The sequence below is a fragment of the Theropithecus gelada genome, chromosome 6, assembly GCF_003255815.1.
Source record: "Theropithecus gelada isolate Dixy chromosome 6, Tgel_1.0, whole genome shotgun sequence".
Taxonomy (NCBI): domain Eukaryota; kingdom Metazoa; phylum Chordata; class Mammalia; order Primates; family Cercopithecidae; genus Theropithecus; species Theropithecus gelada.
Window position 1 is genome coordinate 137,748,632 of NC_037673.1, and position 20,478 is coordinate 137,769,109.

General features: G+C 50.2%; 2 protein-coding genes across 14 annotated transcripts in view; one reads left to right on the plus strand and one right to left on the minus strand.

Annotated features, from left to right (window-relative positions):
• The window catches only part of LOC112626416 (protocadherin gamma-C4), a 108,097-nt gene extending 96,120 nt beyond the window's left edge, over positions 1-11,977 (plus strand). For 10 of the 11 annotated variants that reach the window (XM_025388478.1, XM_025388479.1, XM_025388476.1 and 7 more), the window contains 2 exons: positions 4,408-4,496; positions 9,952-11,977. In XM_025388478.1, the coding sequence (XP_025244263.1) occupies positions 4,408-4,496; positions 9,952-10,178 (316 nt within the window). In that variant the 3' untranslated portion in view covers positions 10,179-11,977. The remainder of the gene's footprint in view (positions 1-4,407; positions 4,497-9,951) is intronic. The other variant, XM_025388474.1, reaches the window with a different exon arrangement.
• Positions 11,978-14,027: 2,050 nt separating this feature from the next.
• The window catches only part of DIAPH1 (diaphanous related formin 1), a 106,470-nt gene continuing 100,019 nt past the window's right edge, over positions 14,028-20,478 (minus strand). For 2 of the 3 annotated variants that reach the window (XM_025388470.1, XM_025388471.1), the window contains one exon: positions 14,028-15,998. In XM_025388470.1, the coding sequence (XP_025244255.1) occupies positions 15,871-15,998 (128 nt within the window). In that variant the 3' untranslated portion in view covers positions 14,028-15,870. Of the gene's footprint in view, positions 15,999-17,857; positions 17,911-20,478 lie in introns of all 3 variants that reach the window. The other variant, XM_025388469.1, reaches the window with a different exon arrangement.

The window sequence follows — 20,478 nt, forward strand, 5'->3', positions numbered from 1 at the left end:
ACTGCAAGCTCTGCCTCCCAGGTTCAAGCGATTCTCCTGCCTCAGCCTCCTGAGTAGCTGGGACTACAGGCACACGCCACCACACCCAGCTAATTTTTGTATTTTTAGTAGATACGGGGTTTCACCATGTTGGCCAGGATGGTCTCGATCTCGAGCTCGTAATCCGCCTGCCTCAGCCTTCCAAAGTGTTGGGATTACAGGCAGGAGCCACCGCACCCAGCCTCATTTACGTTTTAACACAATTAAATTCAGGCTGTTGTCAGGGTGACTTCCTAGATTTCTCAGTTTTTTGAGCATGATGTAGGGAGTATTTTATTATAGCCCAGTCTATGGGATATTCCCTTATACACACACACACCCCCCAAACTCAATAGGACAAGAACCATATTCATCATCTCTTAAATTCTAGGTCCTGTCACAGGCCACTGCTTGGAAAATTGTTGACTAAATGTAGCCCATTTCTTCCATTTTTACTTTTCACTATTCCCCAAATCCTGGAAGAGTCCCTTATATCTGCTGCTGGGGCTCCAAGGCCTCCGTGCTGAAGCCCAGTACATTGTTGTGTATAAGATCATAGGCCCTGGAATCATATTAGGCTGGCTTTCAGGTTGCAACTCTACCAGTTCCACCTGTGTGACTCTGGTATAGTCTCTCAACCTCTCTGAGCCCTGTTTTCATCTGCTGAAAAATATAGATAATCATCACACTTACCTGCAGTGTGGTTCTGAGGATAAAACAGACAAACATATTACACAGTCAGCTTAGAATAGGAAGCTCTCAGTAAATCCCCTCTGCTCATCTCTTACCCAGCTTCACAGAGTTGGCAGCCCACCCACCTGTTTGGCCCTCAATCTTCAACCATTTCCCAGGACTCCTCCTTACACTCCTGACCATCATGGTTCAAGCCCACTTTTCCACTCAGCTTTATTCCCTCAACACCACTGCCCCCCATGACAGGTCATCCTCCTAACCTCTGGCATCTGGTCCCGTTGTCTCCCTGACAACCCCCATGCTCTCCTCTCTACAACCCCCCCCTGCTTCCCTGCTCTCCCTACTTTATTCCCACTAACCCCCTTCACCTGGGGCTGAGACCACCTGGCCTTGACCCTGCACCCTCAGCCAGGCCCACAGAGAGCTCAGTCGGGCTGGAAGTAAGGACCCCAGATATTCAGTTGAGGAATTTAACATTAATACAATAATATAGAATCCACCAGCAGATTTTCATAAATGTTCTGTGTGTTCTTTTATCCTTTTTTTCTTTTTTTTAAATCCAGGATTTCATCAAGGAGCATAGATTGCATTTGGTCGTCATGTCTTTCCTCTCCTTTAATCTGGATCCAGCTCCCAGTCTTTTTATTTTTTTAATGACATGGATATTTTTAAAGAGTCCAGGCCAGTTGTCCTTTAAAATGTCCCCTAACCTGGATTTGCTGGCTATTCTCTGATGGTTAGATTCAGATTACACACCTTGGTAGGAATACTTCCCGCAGCATCACACTGGGACATCACACTGGGACTCATCTAACGTCGGCCTGTCCCAGTGTCAGTGATGCCGAGTTTGTTCGCGTGGTGAAAACGGTGTCCCAGATCTCTCCATTATAAAAATATATTTTTATAAAGACATTTTAAAATATTTGTGATTAATAAGTAATCTGTGAAATAGATTCACAGATTACTTATGCCACCTTTGAGATAGGCGGCATCCCTTCATGCAATTTTAGTATTCATGGATAATCCTTGCCTGTATCTGTTTTTACAAAGCGGTGATTTTCTGTCATTCCTTCTAGATGTATTTGCTGGTATTCTGAAAATTACCTGGATAATTTCTTCAGATTTAAATTCACTGTCTTTTCCTCTCGGGGAAGCCTGGACTGGCTGAGCTGCCTAACACTGCCTCTCTTTTTTTTTTTTGAGAGGGAGTCTTGCTCTGTTGCCAGGCTGGAGTGCAGTGGCAACCTCCACCTCCTAGGTTCAAGTGATTCTCCTGCCTCAGCCTCTCAAGTAGCTGGGATTACAGGCGTGTGCCACCACACCCGGTTAGTTTTTTTTGTTTTGTTTTGTATTTTAGTTGAGACAGGGTTTCACCATGTTGACCAGGATGATCTCGATCTCCTGACCTCGTGGTCTGCCCGCCCCTGCCTCTCTTCATACCCTCTGGTAGCCCCTGACACAGCCCATGGCAAGTGTCACAACTGCAATTACTGTACTGTGTAATTATTTAAAATCAGCCTCTCCGTGCCCACCATGAGCACCGTAAAGATGGACAATTTCTATCATATTCACAGCCATAACCGCAATACCTAGCTCTGTGTCTGGTACATAGTAATTCCTCAAGAAATAATTGTTGGAGGGGTGCAGTGACTCACACCTGTAATTCCAGCACTTTGGGAAGCGGAGGCGAGTGGATCACGAGGTCAGGAGTTCGAAAGCAGCCTGGCCAATATGGTGAAACCCCGTCTCTACTAAAAATACAAAAATTCGCTGGGCATGGTGGCGTGCACGCGCCTGTAGTCCCAGCTACTCAAGAGGCTGAGGCAGGAGACTCATTTGAACCTGGCAGGCACAGATTGCAGTGAGCCGAGATCGCGCCACCGTACTCCAGCCTGGGTGACAGAGCGAGACTCTAGTTGAAAAGAAAAGAAAAGAAAAGAAAAGAGAAATAATCGTTGAATCACTGAAAACAAAATTACAACTCTGCCCACTTTTGGGAAGGAGAATTGAGATTCCTGCTTTCCCCTTCAACCCTAGCTTTATGTTTGTTGTGATGGTATAGAGGTCACACATGGCAGCCTGTGTCTGTTCTTAGGCTGAGTTCATCTACTTAGGGATGGGGAATCCCAGATTGGGTGAAACCAAAAGCAGGGACAGGCCTTGGAAAAATTGTAAAGCAGTTCTTGGTTGTGCTTACCCACCATGACAAAATATGCACACACACACACACACATTTTCATGCCTTCAAGGCCTACCCTACAGCCTTTCCCATGGTGCCAAACCCTTCTTATTACCTTACAGTCACTTAACTGTCTCTGCTGGCTTCTTCCCATTCATTCAGGCAACGAATATTGAAAAACTTCTCTGAGCCAGATGGTGTCAAACAGTTACCTAAAGGGCAGACTGTGTGTGTGCCAGGGTTGCTTCCCGCCAACACTCCCCTGCAAATTGAAATAATTTCATCCTTGGAAATTCAAAACAAATCATGGAAATTGTCACTATGGGAAAAATCCAAGTAGAGCTGAATCTTCTAAGAAGTAGAGTTCTTCTTATGGTTTAGTATTTTTTAAAATTATGAATCATTTCATGTTTTTTCAACACTTGGAGTTTCTAAAAGTCTCAATGAAATCCAAGTGCTAGGCTTTGTGCTAGGTGCTTCGGTAGGAAGCAGGCGGAGTCCCCGCCTCACAGAAGTCAGCATGGTGGAGGAACAGACAGGCACAACAACAGTTGCAGTGTGACTAGTGCCATGTGGGGCAGCCGCTGGGATGGGAGTACAGTGGAGGCACTGCCCAGTCTGAGTGGATTCCCTCTGATACATTTTATTCGTGTCACCATGGTAAGTGTTGGGGGACTGGCATTCTAGGGAACACCATCTGCCCAGGATTCACAGCAAGAGGGAACTTGAGGGATAGGAAACTGCACCTTGGGAAAGGTTTGATGATAGAGTGTTTGAGAGTGGGATGGGGGGCGGGGGTTCTTGTAAAATAGGAGGGGCAGGTTCTTATATCGCCGTGGATTTTACTCTGAGGGCTTAAGAAGCCACTGAATTTTAGAAATTTCTTCTCCCTGCTCCAGGGTCTCTTGGGGCCTCCTACATCTCCCCCTAGGTACTTCCTAGGTCCCCACTTTTTCTTTAGCTCTGGAACATTCTCTTCCATTTCCCACCTTTACAGTTCCCTGGAGAGGGTTTGATCTTCTTCACTGTGACAGGAAGCCAGGCTCTGTCATGGTGGGTGGGGGAATGCACTATGTTAAATGCATCGGACCAGCCTGGCTAACATGGTGAAACCCTGTCTCTACTAAAAATACAAAAATTAGCCTGGCACAGTGGCAGGTGCCTGTCATCCCAGCTACTTGGGAGACTGAGGCAGGAGAATCTCTTGAATCCAGGAGGCGGAGGTTGCAATGAGCCAAGATCGCACCACTGTACTCCAGCCTGGATGACAGACCCTGTCTCAAAAAAAAAAAAAAAAAAAAAAGCATCGGAGACAGCAAAGAGCCGGTTTGGGGGACTGACTTGTGGGATTCTGGCTTCTGAAGGACTGTAGAAGTGCCTCCTACCTGCTGAGAGAAGAAGGTCTTGGGCATGGGGTAGGGTTAGGGTACTAGGTTTGGGAGCCCAGGGAGAGGACAGGAGGGGCATGAGCTGTGCCGGCCTGGGAGTCTGTGCTCACCATCCTATTCTCTCTCCAGCTCCCAAAATGGCGATGACACCGGCACCTGGCCCAACAACCAGTTTGACACAGAGATGCTGCAAGCCATGATCTTGGCCTCCGCCAGTGGTGAGTGGTGCCAGTGCGTGTATGGAAGGGTCGGAGACCTGGGGTTCTGGGGTGCTTCTCACAGCCACCATGCCCACGGACTGGATATCAAACCTGTGTAGTTTCTCCAGATCTTTTGGCAGGTCTCAGAGGACCCATGATTCCAAACGTAAAGCCTGGAATTGTGGCTAAGGAACAGCAGAGGGATTGGGGGTCCTGGGATGCCCGGAGGAGAGCGAACAAGGAAAGACTCATGGAGGGAATAGTGGTTACAAGTCTAGCTCTGGAATGGGACAGCGTAGCTCAGATCCTAGCTCTGCCACCTACTACTACTATCTGTGGGACTTGGATCAACTTGCTCAATCTCTCTAAACCTCAGTTTCTTCAGTCTAGAAAGTGGGGACAGGGACCCCAAAGGGTTGTTGTAGAGATTAAATGAGATGATACCGCAAAGCATAGAGTTCTGGGCCTGGCGCTTAGAAGCCCTCAAGCAGTGAAAGTGGGTGTGGAAATCCCCAGCAGAGAAAACACCTCCTCCTTATGCGAGGCTCTTCTTTTGCTGCCCCTAACTCAAGAGTAGGATTCTGGTTTTCCCATAAGGTTGACTAAGGGCTTCCTTTGTAATAGAGATTCGACCAATGGTGGTTGTCCCTGAAGAGTCACTAGGGCCCAGAGCAGGGGAAGAAGAATATCATTCGTCCTTAAGAGTACAGGCCTGGGCCGGGTGTGGTGGCTCACGCCTGTAATCCCAGCACTTTAGAATGCTGAGGTGGGCAGATCATGATGTCAGGAGTTTGAGACCAGCCTGGCCAACATAGTGAAACCCCGTCTCTATTAAAAATACAAAAAATTAGCCGGGCATGGTGGTACACGCCTATAGCCCCAGCTACTGGGGAGGCTGAAGCAGGAGAATCGCTTGAACCTGGGAGGCGGAGGTTGTGGTGAGCAGAAATTGCACCACTGCACTCCAGCCTGGGCAACAGAGCGAGACACTGTCTCAAAAAAAAAAAAGAGCATGGGCTTTAGAGGCAGGCCAATCTGGATTCAAATCCTGGCACCACCATTTAGCAATGAGTCCTTGGGTAAGTTATTAAACCCCTCGGTTTCACTTACTGTTAATGGGCACAGTATTAACGGATCTCATTGTGGTGTTACCAGGGCCAAATGCAAGTCCCTCAGCATGGGATTGGCAGAGAGTAAGGGCACAATATATTATTATCTTTGCTGACCCAAACCCATTTTTACTGGGTAGAAAGCAGAATTAGAATAATGCCTGTTAATAAAGACTAGCTTCTGGAGCAGCAAATCCTGGGCTTATAAGGAGGCTGGCAGAGGATCAAGGCATTGCCCTATATCATGAACTGATAGCCCTGCCCTCCAGCACATCTGGAGGACTGGTGGGTAGAGAACCAGGTGAAATCACAAGAAGCACTGTCATCCCACCTGCGCACACGCTAAACAAACTTTAGGGGCCTCCTGTCAATGAATCCTCTCAATAGCTCTGCAAGGCAGGCCTGATTTCTCACATTTGACAGATGAGAGAACCGCAAATGCACTTGCCCCAGGGTCCCCAGTTTTGAGCTGCTAAGCTGAGGTTCTAACCTGGCTCAACTCCCAAGTTTATGCTCTTTCTACTATAGGGAACATGGCTGCCTTTGGATCCAGCCTCGGCTTCTCTATTACCTGAGCAGGACTAGAAGCTAACCTCTTCCTCAAGCTCTGCTTTATTCTTCCACATCAGGGTTGCCAGATAAAATACAGGCTGGCCAGTTAAATTTGAATGTCAGATAAACAGCAAGTACTATTTTAGCATAAGTCAGTCTCAAATGTTGCATGAGACATAATGTACTAAAAAAAAAAATGCTCATTGTTTACCTGAAATTCAAATTTAACTGGGAGCCCTGTGCTTTTATTTACTAAATCTGGCAACTCTAGCCCAGATGTCTTCGAGGTTAAGTGGGGCCAGGCCTGTGGTTGATGGAAGGACAGAGAGGTGGCAGGGACTGCTGGCCTCCTGAGGCAGAGCTGTCCCAGGTCTGGTGGGGCTATGATTCCAGAGAGGCCAGAGACTGAGTGGCAGGCGGCTGGGTCTGAGGAGATGCCAAGTTGGGCTCTTGAGGGAAATAAACAGGTATATTTAGCTGTTGTGGCCTTGCGCCCTGAGGCCAGGAAGCAGCTTTTTAGCCTAAATCCAGATGTTCAAAACAGAAATGAAATCAGTATTTATGGCCCCAAACCCTCCAAAGCAAGTCATGCAGCTCGTTCCCCTGTCAAGGCCTCCCTCCTTTGGCCCACACAGGGCCTGACCCTCATCTGAGCCTGCGCCCTGGGAACGGACCTTGGAGGGGAGGTAGTGGGTCAGGTCCTGCTCTCACTTTCACACCCGCTTCCTTGCCCTGAAACCAGAGAGGTTCCTGAAGTCCAGCCCAGCCAGGCCTGTGGGGCTGCTGAGGGGGGTTAAGTAAGAGGGAAAGTAAAAACCGACACTTGGGAGGAGGCTTTTAAAATAAACATCTGGGGGGAGGGATGCTCTCAAGGAGGCTGCGGTTTGCAGCTCAGCCAGCTGTGTTCCAGCTAATCAGGCCTCCCTGGGCTACTCTGGAGTTGCTGCCTCGGCCCTGGGATAGGGTGGGTTAAGAGGACACAGGGAGGTCAGGGAGCTGGGAGCTGAGTTTCCCTGAGTAGAGGCTGGCACAGGAGAGCAGGCATCACCCCCACCTTGTCCAGGCCAGAAGATGTCCAGCTTCTTGGGGCTCTCCTAAGTCTGCCTCTCCTTGGACCAAGAGAAAATCCCGCTCCTTGGTGGGCCTTGTGGGGAGTGGGATGTAGAGGGAGGCGCACTGGAGACCTGACTCTACAGAAGGTCAAAGCTGGCAATCTAACTTCTTCCCCTCAGACTTATAGATGGGGAAACAGGCTTGAGCCATGCAGAGCCTTGACCAAGCTCACACAGTTCCTTAGTGGCAGAGCAGAGCAGATAATTCTCTATTACATTCTGGATGTCCATATCTTTTCTCCCTCCTGGTCTAGCCCAACCTCAGGGCACCCCCCCACGAGGTGGGCGGGGGATGGTTTTGTCACTTTCACCCACTGGGGTGCTACTCAGAGATCTTGGGTGCACGTAGGATGTGGGTGGGCCGAGCTGCTAGCTACTCAGTCAGGCCCTTCCTGTCATTCTGTTTCTGCCTCCCTTCTCCCTGCTTCTCCGTGTTCCTCCTCATTCTTTTCTGTGTGCAGGGAGACCACACCCCCCACCCCGCTCTTTCTCTGGCGCCTCCGAGGTCTCCCCTCTAGCCCCTAAATCACTCTGGAATCCTGGCTCTTTGAAGCCAGATCTGGGCCCCCCTCCCCTACCCCTTCCATCCCAGGCTGGGAAAGGCTGGAAGAGGCTGACGGCTGGAGGGGAGGGGGCGAGGCGGTGGCGGACCTGGCTCCCTTTTGGAGTTAATTAGGGAAAACAGAGAAATGTCAGCGGAATGAAAGAGCTGGGGGGTGGGGGCGAGCTGGGGTAGGAGAGGAGGAAGTGGGCAGCTGCTCCCTCCCATTCAACCCCTCTCTCCCGCCCCCAGAAAGCTCTCAGCTCCGGGGATTTGCGACATGAAATGGAGGCTGTAGAAGCCTGAGCGTTGGTGCGTGAAGAGGAAAACCGAGACGCATCCCGGCTCTCCCTTCCCGTGTACCCTCCCCCTCTTATGCCGGCTTGAAAATATTTCCTGCCTCTCTATTTCTCAATCCCTGGTTGATGTCCCAGGATTACTCAGCCTCTCCGGCTTTAGTCACTCTCTCTACCCGCTCCCAGGGTCTAGGGTGGGAGCAGAGGGAGGCTGGGGGGGAAAGTTCTACTGCCAGCTGGGCCTGGGCTGGCCTGGGCATCCCTGAGGTTTTAACTGTCTCCTAACCACAGAGGATCTCAGAGCCTTCAGCAGCCAGCCCCAAGGAGTCAAACTCCTGTTTCCTCCTCTCCCACCCCTGACCCAGTCAGGGTAGGTGAAGGGTAGAGGTGATGGCATGCTGGATGATGACGCTGTTGATGATGTATTGCACAGGATGAAGCACCATCTCATTTAGTCCTCACAGCAACCCTATGAGGTAGTAAAGTGCTTCTCAGCCTTCACAGTGCATACAAATCAGCTGGCAACTCCGAGAGGCTGCATTCTAAACAAGTTCCTGGGTGATGCTGAGCCAGGGCCAGAGTGTGGACTTCTCTGGGCCACAGTTTCTTCTTATGTACAGTGGGACATTGGGCCAGAGGTGCTCTCTGATGTTACCTGGCTGTGACACTCTGAGCCTGTGCGTAAAGTGTCCCTCAGATATCTAGTCCCCGAGATCATCATCTCCTCAGCTTCATAGAGCAAGGCTCTTCTCCATCTTCTTTCTACCTCCTGTTCACTCAGAGTAGGGATAAGGTCCAAGCTGCTGGTGGCGGTGGTGACTGACTGTCCCTTCCAGCATGTGCTTAGGTACACTTGGGCCTGAATTCCCCTCTAATAAATGCTGCCTGGTATGGCCTTGGTCCTTCTAAGCCTTGGTTCCCTCATCTGTAAAATGGGGGTCGTACCACATACGTGGCTGGGCTGTTATGTAGAGGTTAAAAGTGATTGTGCATGTGAAGCATCCGGCAGAGTGCCTGGCACACAGTAGGTGCTCAAATGCTGTTTTGAAATACAAAAATTAGCTGGGCTAGTGGCGTGCACCTGTAATCCCAGCTACTCAGGAGGCTGAGGCAGGAGAATCACTTGAGCCCAGGAGGCAGAGGTTGCAGTGAGCCGAGATCGCGTCACTGCACTCCAGGCTGGGCGACAGAGCAGAACTCCATCTAAAAAAAATAAAAATTAAAAAAAAATGCTGTTTTGAAATGGAGGCTTGGAAGAGCGCTTTCTTCACCCCCACCCCACACAATTACTAATAGAACTACTGAATCTCTACTCCATGCCAGGCCTTGCTTGGCAAAGGCTAGGGGCATGTACAAACCATGGCTGCTGCCCTCCAGGAGCCCATGGTCTCGCGTGGGAGTCAGAGGCTCCCTTGAGAAAGGCCAGGGCAAGGAGCTGAGAGCCTGTGTCACAGCCCTGAGAGAAATACTAGCGAATGTGTTTTGAGCACTTAGATCTACCAGGCACTATTTTAGGTACTTTACATACATTTTCTTATTTAGCATTCACTAAAACCACAAGAGGTGGTTACCATTATCATCCCCATTTTGCAGATGAGAAAACTGAAGTGGCATAGGGAAGTTAGGTAGACTTGCCCCGGATCACAGTGAGTAAGGAAAGGAGCTAGGAATCAAACCTAGACTTTCTCACTCCAAAGCCTCTTAACCTCTACCCTCAACTCTTGTGAAGAGAGACTACCTTGTATTCCCAGTGTTCAGGGCCCAGGGTGCTGTGTAGGCATTCGTTAACTGCTGGGGGTATAAGAGAGTGACTGTTGAGGACCCTAAGTTTAGCTCCCACCTGATCTTCCTCTGTCTCTGCAGAAGCCGCTGATGGGAGCTCCACCCTGGGAGGCGGTGCCGGCACCATGGGCTTGAGCGCCCGCTACGGACCCCAGTTCACCCTGCAGCATGTGCCCGACTACCGCCAGAACGTCTACATCCCAGGCAGCAATGCCACACTGACCAATGCAGCTGGCAAGCGGGATGGCAAGGCCCCAGCAGGTGGCAATGGCAACAAGAAGAAGTCGGGCAAGAAGGAGAAGAAGTAACATGGAGGCCAGGCCAAGAGCCACAGGGCAGCCTCCCCCCAACCAGCCCAGCTTCTCCTTACCTGTACCCAGGCCTCAGAGTTTCAGGGCTCACCCCCAGAATACTGGTAGGGGCCAAGGCCATGCTCCCCTTGGGAAACAGAAACAAGTGCCCAGTCAACACCCATCCCCTTACCCCCCGGGGGTTGAATATGCAAAGGGAGTTCTGCTGGGAACCCCCATCCAATCAATTGCTGTACCCATGGGGGTAGTGGGGTTAGTGTAGACACCAAGAACCATTTGCCACACCCCATTTAGTTATAGCTGAACTCCTCCATCTTCCAAATCAATCAGGCCCATCCATCCCATGCCTCCCTCCTCCCCACCCAACTCCAACAGTTCCTCTCTCCTAAGTTGGTTGGGGTGTTGAAGTACCAGGTAACCTATAAGACTCCTAGTTCTGAAGAGTTGGAAGGGTATCATGACCTCTTGGCCTCTCCTTTGATTCTCAATCTTCCCCCAAAGCATGGTTTGGTGCCAGCCCCTTCACCTCCTTCCAGAGCCTGAGATCAATGCTCAAGTTTTGGAGGACATGGTCACCATCCCCATGGTACTGATGCTTGCTGGATTTAGGGAGGGCATTTTGCTACCAAGGCTCTTCCCAACGCCCTGGGGACCAGTCTTCTGTTTTGTTTTTCATTGTTCGACGTTCCCACTGCATGCTGTGACTTCCCCCGCCTCCTCCTCAAACAAGAGACTCCACTGCATGTTCCAAGACAGTATGGGGTGTAAGATAAAGAAGGGAAGTGTGTGGATGTGGATGGTGGGGGCATGGACAAAGCTTGACACATCAAGTTATCAAGGCCTTGGAGGAGGCTCTGTATGTCCTCAGGGGACTGACAACATCCTCCAAATTCCAGCCATAAACCAAGAACTAGGCTGGATCCTTCCCACTACATAATAGGGCTCAGCCCAGGCAGCCACCTTTGGGCTGAGCTACCAGGACCAATGGGTTAAACTGGCATTTCAGTCCAAGGAAGCTCAAAGCAGGTTTAGGACCAGGTCCCCTGGAGAGGTCAGAGGGGCCTCTGTGGGTGCTGGGTACTCCAGAGGTGCCACTGGTGGAAGGGTCAGTGGAGCCCCAGCAGGAAGGGCGGGCCAGCCAGGCCATTCTTGTCCCTGGGTTGGGGAGGCAAGGATCTAGGGCAGGGACCAAATGAACAGAAAGTCTCAGCCCAGGATGGGGCTTCTTCACAGGGCCCCTGCCCTCCTGAAGCCTCAGTCCTTCACCTTGCCAGGTGCCGTTTCTATTCCGTGAAGGCCACTGCCCAGGCCCCCGGTGCGCCCCCCTAGTGGCCATAGCCTGGTTAAAGTTCCCCAGTGCCTCCTTGTGCATAGACCTTCCTCTCCCACCCCCTTCTGCCCCCCGGTCCCCGGCCATTCAGCGGGGCTGCCAGAGAACCCCAGACCCGCCCTTACAGTAGTGTAGAGCCCCCTCCCTCTTTCGGCTGGTGTAGAATAGCCAGTAGTGTAGTACGGTGTGCTTTTACGTGATGGCGGGTGGGCAGCGGGCGGCGGGCTCCGCGCAGCCGTCTGTCCTTGATCTGCCCGCGGCGGCCCGTGTTGTGTTTTGTGCTGTGTCCACGCGCTAAGGCGACCCCCTCCCCCATACTGACTCCTTCTATAAGCGCTTCTCTTCGCATAGTCACGTAGCTCCTACCCCACCCTCTTCCTGTGTCTCACGCAAGTTTTATACTCTAATATTTATATGGCTTTTTTTCTTCGACAAAAAAATAATAAAAAGGTTTCTTCTGAAAGGCTGAACGTTTATGTATAAGCGATGGAAGCTCCTGGCATGTGTGCATGAAATGATGAGCTGAGGTGGGTGCTGGAAGAAGGACGGAATCGGGAGGCGACCTTGTGTCCTTGCGCATCTAGATGTTTCCGAATTGCGCTCGCGCGTGTGTGTGTGTGTGACTGTGCAATATGGCTGTGTATGCTTGCAATGCCGTTGTGCCTATGAGACAGTGCGATTGACTGTGTGCTTGTGGATCTGTGTACCGTGTGCCGCTGTGTGATCGGCTGGCGGGTCCGCTGTGGGGGTGGGGATCTGAGTGCGGCGTGTCAGTATGCAATTGAATGTGCAGTCTACGCTTGCGGCTGTCTCCAGGCAGAAGAGGAGACCCCGGCGTGGGCGGGGGCGGGTTGGCGCCGGGCAAACGGGTTGGGGAGGGGACAGAGAACGTTTCCGTAGTTCCCGCCCCTTCCCGACTAAAATTACCTACTCGAAGCGCCCCGGAGGGTTTCGCGGGAGGAGGGTAGACTCTCCTTTGCCCCCGCACCCCCACCCCCACTGCCTAGGGGTTTTGGGAAAGCCGCGGGAGTGGAAGGGAATGCGGGAGGCGATTCTTCGAAAGCCAAGTCTGCAGCTCGAGCCTCAGTTTCCCCACCTGGAATTCGCCTTCCCTCTGACATCTCCGCAGCGAAGCCTAAGAAATTGGTGGGCTCATCCTTTTCTTGCGGGGTCAAGGGGACTGAAAGGGCGTGCAGGAAATGAGATCCCTCGCAGACTCAGCTCCCCTCCCTCCTTCCTCTCGGTGCTGTTCCACTCACTCGCCTGCCCTCCCATCTCCCCGCCCCCTCCGCCTGCCTCCTCGAAGCACTGTGGGATTCCGAGGTTGCTGCAGCCAGAGAAGCTGCAGAAAACACGGAGCTGGGGGTGAAGGGGAACTTATAAGGGAACTACCCGGAAGGACCCAAGAACGCAGACAGAGCCACTGGGGTTATCTAACCGGACAGCGAGGTTATGCGGCTTCCTCCACGCTGTGGAGCCTCCCAGAGCCAGGTCACCCACTCTGCCAGCTCAAGTCTGTTGTCATGGAAACCAAACCTTCCAACTTAAGATTATCTGGGAGCGACTTTCTAGCGTGGGAGAAAGGGTGGTGTGCAAGGTTGCTGAGATGGAAGCAGGGTTTTGTTACTCAGAGCCAGGCTGTGGAGGGGCGGGGTGCCGGGCGCCTGGGTTCTATTCCAGGCACAGCAGCAGACTGGCAGAGCGCGTGAGCAGCTGTGGTTGGTCCCCTAATTGGTATGTGTGCCTATAAAGCTTTGAGCCAGAAACGCGTGGCCTCTGGGGGACAGGAGGGAGGCGGCAAGCAGCCCATCCCCACACCTTAGGCCATACTGGGGAGGCAGCTGCCCAGGCTCCAGGGCTATTTTAAAGGCTTTTATTTCCAGTTTCAGAGCCGGCCTGAATGGGTGCGTGGTCCTCTCCAGGCCCCTCCCTGTCTACCCTGGGCCTGCTCATTGCTGGTCTGGCTTTTTTGTGCAGGTCATAACACGCTCAAACAAGTATGGCTCCAAGTGGCAATTCATCTGGAGCATGACCTCGGGCTCCCAAACTCTGCTGGGCAGGCTCAGGTTTCTACCCCAGGGTAAGCCCCTCTACTCTGGAATGTGGTCTGTGGCCACCAACAGAGCAGAGGGGATGGGAAAGTGGGAGTCAGATGCTTCCCTCAGCAAGAGACACAGGTACTGCCAGGAAACCTTGTGTGACATCTGGGAACATGAAAGGTTACAAGTGAGTTCCAAAAAAGAGCTCCAAGCCAAGTAGCAGCAATGTGGAAGAGTCAGGGAGCTGAACTGGGCGCCCACTCCTTTACTGTGGCCAAACAGCCTTGAGGTGAGCTCTGGTGGGGTAGAAGCAACCATCTCTAGCCCAGTGCCCAAGCAAAGTGTCTGGCACCTTTAGCTTTTTCACAGGGATTTGTCAGGTCAACCAGGGATTTGACGCAGGAAAGACTAGAGAAGCCTGGACTACAGTGAAAAGAAAACAGCTCAGAAATTCACACAGGAAGCTGTACTGCAGTTCTGTTTCAATGCTTTATTAACAGTTGGAAACAAAACCAACAAACTGGAGGTGATGACATCCCAGAAGCCTATGAGGCAAGGGAAATAGGTTTGCATTTTGTCCCCCACACCTATCTCTCTCTCTTTTTTTTTTTTTTATTAAATGCATCTTAGCAAAAGTAGATTAAAAAAGAAAGGGTCAAAGCCCCAGATGTCAGCGAGCAGGGAGGAGGTGATTCAGCGGAGCAACAGACGCCCTGCATCAGAGTCCTCCAAGGAATAGGCCAAAGGAGCAGCTCTTGCCCCTTTACACACAAGCGCCAGCAACCACAACCCTCCCTCCTGGCAGTAAGGCCTCACCTATAGTTGCCCTCATGCTTCCTAAGCTCTCTCTTGCTCTAACAACTCTAATTTTGGGCCAAAGCCAAGAGTGCCATTCTTTCTTCCTAGCTGGGGATGAAAAGCTGAGAGGGGCACAAGGACGACAAAAGTGTCACCCTAAGCCAGAATATTGGAGCTTCCTGTGGTTGGGGACACCAAACAGTTCGGTGTGCCCTCCCACTTCTCTTTTAAAAGAGAGCTGGGGTACAGTGTATGAAGGCACTCCTGGTGCCCAGTTCCCCAGAATGTCCAGTTAACATCTGCACATTTGGCTTGATACATTTATACATTTATAAAAAACTCTATGGTCTTACAGCTCCCGCTCTCAGGCCTGGTCCAGCTCAACCAGAGAAGGGGTTCCTCCTGTGTCGGATTCCCTGGGAGAGAGGATCTGCCTTGGACTCAAGGGTCTAGAAGGTCCAGGGGCATACTCAGTATTGGGCCTGTGAGGAGAAATCCCAGGAACTCTGGAACCTGCCACCAAAGCTTCTTACATTATGGAGGGGAAAGGGGGAAGGAAGAGTTTTCTTTAAAAAAATTTTTTTTTCATACAAAAATAGATCCATTTGCAAAACAATTTCTCAGCCAGGAGGCTCCACCTCCCATTTCCTTGTAGACAGAGGGTAAGGTGTTGGGATGGTCACAATACAACCCATAGTCCAGATGAGATGCACCAAAGCTCGGGGAAGGCATGAGGAGGGAAGGTGGCTCAGTAGCCTGGGGTTGGTGCAGAGGGTCCACAGAGGCAAGGGCATAAAGCATGGCAGAGGCTGGGGGTAGGTCCCACACTGTCGCTATGCCCTGCCTGCCTGCCCACAGGCTCTGTCTGGCGTGGGCCACAGCACAACAGGGAAAGTGGTCCAGATCCTTTGCTTTGGAGGCCTTTCCCAGGAAGGTGGGGTAAAGGTGGGATTTGCTCCCAGCTTCCTTAGGAGCAGCTCCCAGTGCCACACCACTAATAATAAATAACCACAGCCAGGAGAGGGAAGAGCAGAGACGACAGCAATGAAAGGAGGGATCTGCCCAAAGGTTTACAAGCCCCATGCTGTTCTCAGGGCCAAAGAAACCACAAAAGAAAAGCACAAATCCAGCAAGATTGACCTGGGGGGAAAGCCCATTAGAAAGTCAGGGCTGAGAAAAAGCAGGCTGGGCCTTGTCTGAGATGAGGCCCTCTGAGTAACAGAGAGGAGCCAGGGTTAAGGCAGCAAACATGGACCCTGCTTTGGTAATACAACAGCCAGGGCTGGCTAGGTTGGGCTCAGGCCTCCCCCACACTGCCCTTTCCTTCTGGCCTCCAGGCAGCTGAAGCTGTATGTGATGTTGAGAGAGCAGCAGGCCAGAGAGAAAGACAGGGTCAGGGTGGTGGGAGTGGCCACCCCAGAGGAATATCCCCTTGAGCCTTTAGGCACATGCTGCAGGGCAGGACAGTCTGCCACGCCGCTGAGGAGCTCCCGCCTCAGTTCCCGCCGTCACAGGACCCACATTAGCTTGCACGGCCAACCAACTCCTTGGCTTCCTCAAGGATTGTGGGGAATGTCTCATTCTTCTTAGACACCTTGGCAGGAACAGCGGCCATAGCATCGTCCTTGGCACACCCGGCCTTCCTGTTGGCTGCAAGAGAAGATGAGAGATTCTGTCCGAGGAAGGCCTCATTTCTAATTTCTTTCAAACTCTACAGCCGTAAGCCACACAGACATGACTACGTTGGCCAGTTAGTTCATAGAGGGCTTTACTCTGAAGAAAGAGGGGCAGAGATCCAGCATGTGGAATATATTTTTGGGTGGCAAAGAATGTAAGAGAGTATGGTGCAACGGGAAAGCAAGCCTTGCCCCCTTGCTTCCCTGTGTGAAAATAGCACAAAAGTTTGAACACAGCTAGACAGACAGAACTGGGTTGAAGTGTTACCTATGTGACTTAGGGAGAGATGAAGTACTCAAAGTCTATTTTCTAATAATAGGGATGTTGGAATTACATAGACTAAAGCTTAGTACATAGTATTATTTTTGTTTTCTTGACAGGTCCCAGGAAACTCCTAGGCCAAAACACTTTTCATTCAGCCCTGGGAGGGTTGTCCCTAGCAGAAGGCGACCTTCCGTAGGTGGTTGGAGAGACTCCTGCAAAGAGGAATAGCAGTCACGCATTGGCATCGCACTCCTATGTGTTCCTCCAACAACAGATGCCCACACGCCTTAGCTTTTTCCCACCTCTTCAAAGGTAGCAGCCGTGATACAAATGCCAAGGGCCCTTCAAGGTGTATAGAGTATGTGGGGGTGGGGTGGGGGGAGTGGAGGTAGTAATAAAAGCTCCGTCAGGGAAGCAGAACTGGGATCAAGGATGGACAGGAGAGGACCCCTACAAAGAAATCTCAGCCCATGTGGCTAAGGGATGGTCAAGTTCCAGCTGTCATCCCAGATTGGAAAAGAACCAAATCAATTCACGAGTTTCTGTTCTAACTGCTGGGTTTCATCCCCAAGACTCTCATATTCATTTATGGTATCTAGGCTTATGGCCCCAGTATCTGCAGCAGGAAGGCCACTCCTTGAGACCACGCCCATCTCATGATGTCTCCTCCTCCCATGCCCCGGAGCAGCACAGAGCGACTGTGTATATACAAAGAGCTGTCTGGGATGAAAGAAGCCAGACACGAAAGGCCATATGTTATGGGTCAGCTTCTATGAAATGTCCAGCACAGAAAAACCCAGAGATAGAAAACAGACTGGTGGTTGCCAGAGGCAAGGGGAGGGGAGAGTCAGAAGTGACTGCTAATGGGTATTATTGTTTTTCTTTTGCGGATGATGAAAATGTTCTGGAATTAGATAGTAGTAATGGTTATACAATCTTGTGAATATTCTAAAACCCCTGAATTATACATTTTTAAATGGTGAATTTTAGGTATGTAAATGATATCTCAATTGGGGGGGGAAAAAAAAAAAGACTTCCTGGAGATCTGGGAAAGCTGGAGTGGAGAAAGCAGTACCGGAATGTTTTAGAAGCAGGACCAGATGAAAGAGCCGAGCACTCCTAAATGAAGACCAAGACTGGGGCAGTTGCAGGACTGGAACAAAGTGCCTTTTTGGACCAGCAAAAAGCTTTAGGTAGGCAGAAGCCAAACAGGATCATAGCTCACTGTAGCCTCAACCTCCCAGACTCAAGTGATCCACCCACCTCAGCCTCCCTAGTAGCTGGACTATAAGCATGTGCCACCACATCTAGCTATTTTTGTATTTTTTGCAGAGATGGGGTCTCTCCATGTTGCCTAGGTTGGTCTTGAACTCCTGGGCTCAAGCAATCCTCCCACCTTGGAACCTAACGTTCTGGGATTACAAGCGTGAGTCACCATAGCCTGCCAAAGCCCAAGTCTTAACCAGGTCTTCTCCCCCTGCAGAGCCATGACTCAGGCTACTGTTTTCATCACAGGAGAGGCTGCCCGAAGATGAAGCAGGGAACACGCAGCATGCACACAAGGTTACCAATTTAAAGGTCTGCTCCTCCTCCTTTACTTCCCAGGGGTACAAGAGGTTGTCTACCAAGAGGAGAAAGAATAGTGAAGACCCTGACTGAAAGCCACAGGACTTATCTAGTTACAGACCATAGGTGTGTGACCGAGACTGTGGGAATTTCACAAACCCACTTACTGGATTATGAACACAAACTACTGCTCCGTGACCGACAAGTGAGGAAAAGGAGCCTATGTGATTGTGACTATGATGGTCTACATGTGTACATTTCTCATATTGTCCTTACCACCAAAATCTTCCTCAGGCCTCCTGCATTTCCACTCTCTTATGAAGTACTCCCTCTCTAGATCCCATTTCTCATGACCGGAAGGGTAGCAGTTTCAGATCATTTTATTATTTCTTTGAATTCAGTCTCCAGCAGTTGAGAAGACATTGCGACTCCGTGTGTGTGTGTGTGCGTGTGTGTGTGTGTGTGTGTGTGTGTAACTCTAGTGGTGTATGTATGTTTAAATAACATCTGACTCCAGACCTTGGGAAAAGGAACACTGGGCCACATGTCCTGGGCAACACAGGAGAAGGCAGAGTTCCCATGTGGTAGGTCTTAAGCTGCTGCTTTCTGTGGTTTCTTCCTCCAAATTAAAAAGATACCATTTATTCCTAATCAAGTGGTGTCTCTAGACATTTCTGAACTCAAGAAGCTTCTGATGTATTACAAACTTTCTAAGAACCAGGAGCAGACAGTAGGTAGGGAGAAGATCAAAATTTCCCTTTTAAGCCTTGAAAGCCAGTACACCAGGGAGGGTGTGATGTGGCCTAAGGTCAGGGGATGAGAAAGCTCTTGTTGGAACAGGTCTCCCAGCTTTCCACTCAGTCACCATTATGCTCAGCAGGTTGAACAATCAAGAAAAACTGACCTCCCCACACTTCCCCCAACTTACTTGTTATAAGACTTATTGAAAAGTAGCCATAGAACCAGATAAATATTTTGACTAGATGGAGTTAATGATCAGGGAGGATCATGAACTCAAAGAGAACAGTCCCACAGGCTGTGTGGGAAAAGGGAACAATCTTGAGATACTGGTGAATGCTCTCTGAGGACAGATTCCTAGAAGTTAGGGGTGGGCTAGGATAAAAACACCAGCAAAATCAACCATATAACGCAAGTGTAGCTAAATTTCAAAAAGGTTAGTGATTTGAAAAAGACCTTTATAAAACATAGGCTAGGAACTATTACTAAAGAGGAAGGAATAAAATAAGCTTCCTTAGGGAAGAGGAAACTAGGACAGATGGGGCAATCATCATCACACTAAATAACTCATTCTTGTCTCAAACTCTCCTAATTATGTTTCTTGTCCTATTTACAAAAGTAGGGGGGAGAATAAGTAGTGGTACAGGAAACATTCTTAGCAACCTTCTCTAGATAGGAGGTGATATGGTTTGAATGTATAACCGCTCCAAAACTCATGCTGAAATGTGGCCTACAGTGTTGGAGGTGGGGCCTAATGGGAGGCACTTGGGTCATGGGGTGGATCCCTTATGAGTGGCTTGGTGCCCTCCCCACAGTAAAGAGCTCATACGAGCACCGGTTGTTTTTAAAAGAGCCTGGCATCTCTCTAGCTCCCACTTCCGCCTTGTGATCCACCTTCTTCCCCCTTGATTGGAAGCTTCCTGAGGCCTCAACAGCAGATGCTGGCGCCATGCTTTCTATACAGTCTGCAGAACTGTCAGCCAAATAAACCCCTTTTCTTTATAAATTACCCAGTCTCAGGTATTTCTGTATAATAACAAGAAAGAGACTAACACAGGTGGTCATGAGAGCACCTTCCTGAAGCAATGTCATCATGTCCAAGACTCTCCTTGCTGGAAGGTATGAAAGAATATTTCCGGCCCATACTGTGGGTTCACTGCCATCTCCTGTTCAATCATGCAGGCTGAGTGGAAATAGCCCTGGACTTGGGAGTCACAAAAGCGGGCTACAGTGCTGTCATTAGATAGCCATGTAGACCTAGGCAAGACCTTATCTGTTTTTTATTTTTATTTTTTGAGATGGAGTCTCATTCTGTCACCCAGACTGGAGTGCAGTGGTGCAATCTCGGCTCACTGCAAGCTCCACCTCCTGGGTTCATGCCATTCTCCTGCCTCAGCCTCCTGAGTAGCTGGGACTATAGGCGCCTGCCACCACGCCCGGCAAATTTTTTGTATTTTTAGTCAAGACAGAGTTTCACCGTGTTAGCCATCTTATCTGGTTTTAATTCCTTTCCCTATGAGCAGGTTAGATACTAATCACTGGAAGTCTTTAGAGTCTTTCCAATTCTATGATTCTATTAGATGGATGGAGCTTATAGGGAAGCTGGGAAATGGTAGAGGGAAGGAAAGGAAGAGTTGAATTTCTTTCTTCCCTTGGCTTTTATCCCAGTGAGCAAATGACTTGTACACAAGAGGCCACAATTCAGACAAGGAGATAAAGTTGAGTCATTAAAACCACAAGCTGACTCAACCATGGGCCTGAAATAGCAGCTGTAATACAATCACATGGATTCTTCCCCTTGACACTCAAACCATTGTTCTCCCAACACCCTGCGGGTCACAGCAGTTTACATGTTGCTTTTAATGAACCAACCCTGATAGTAACT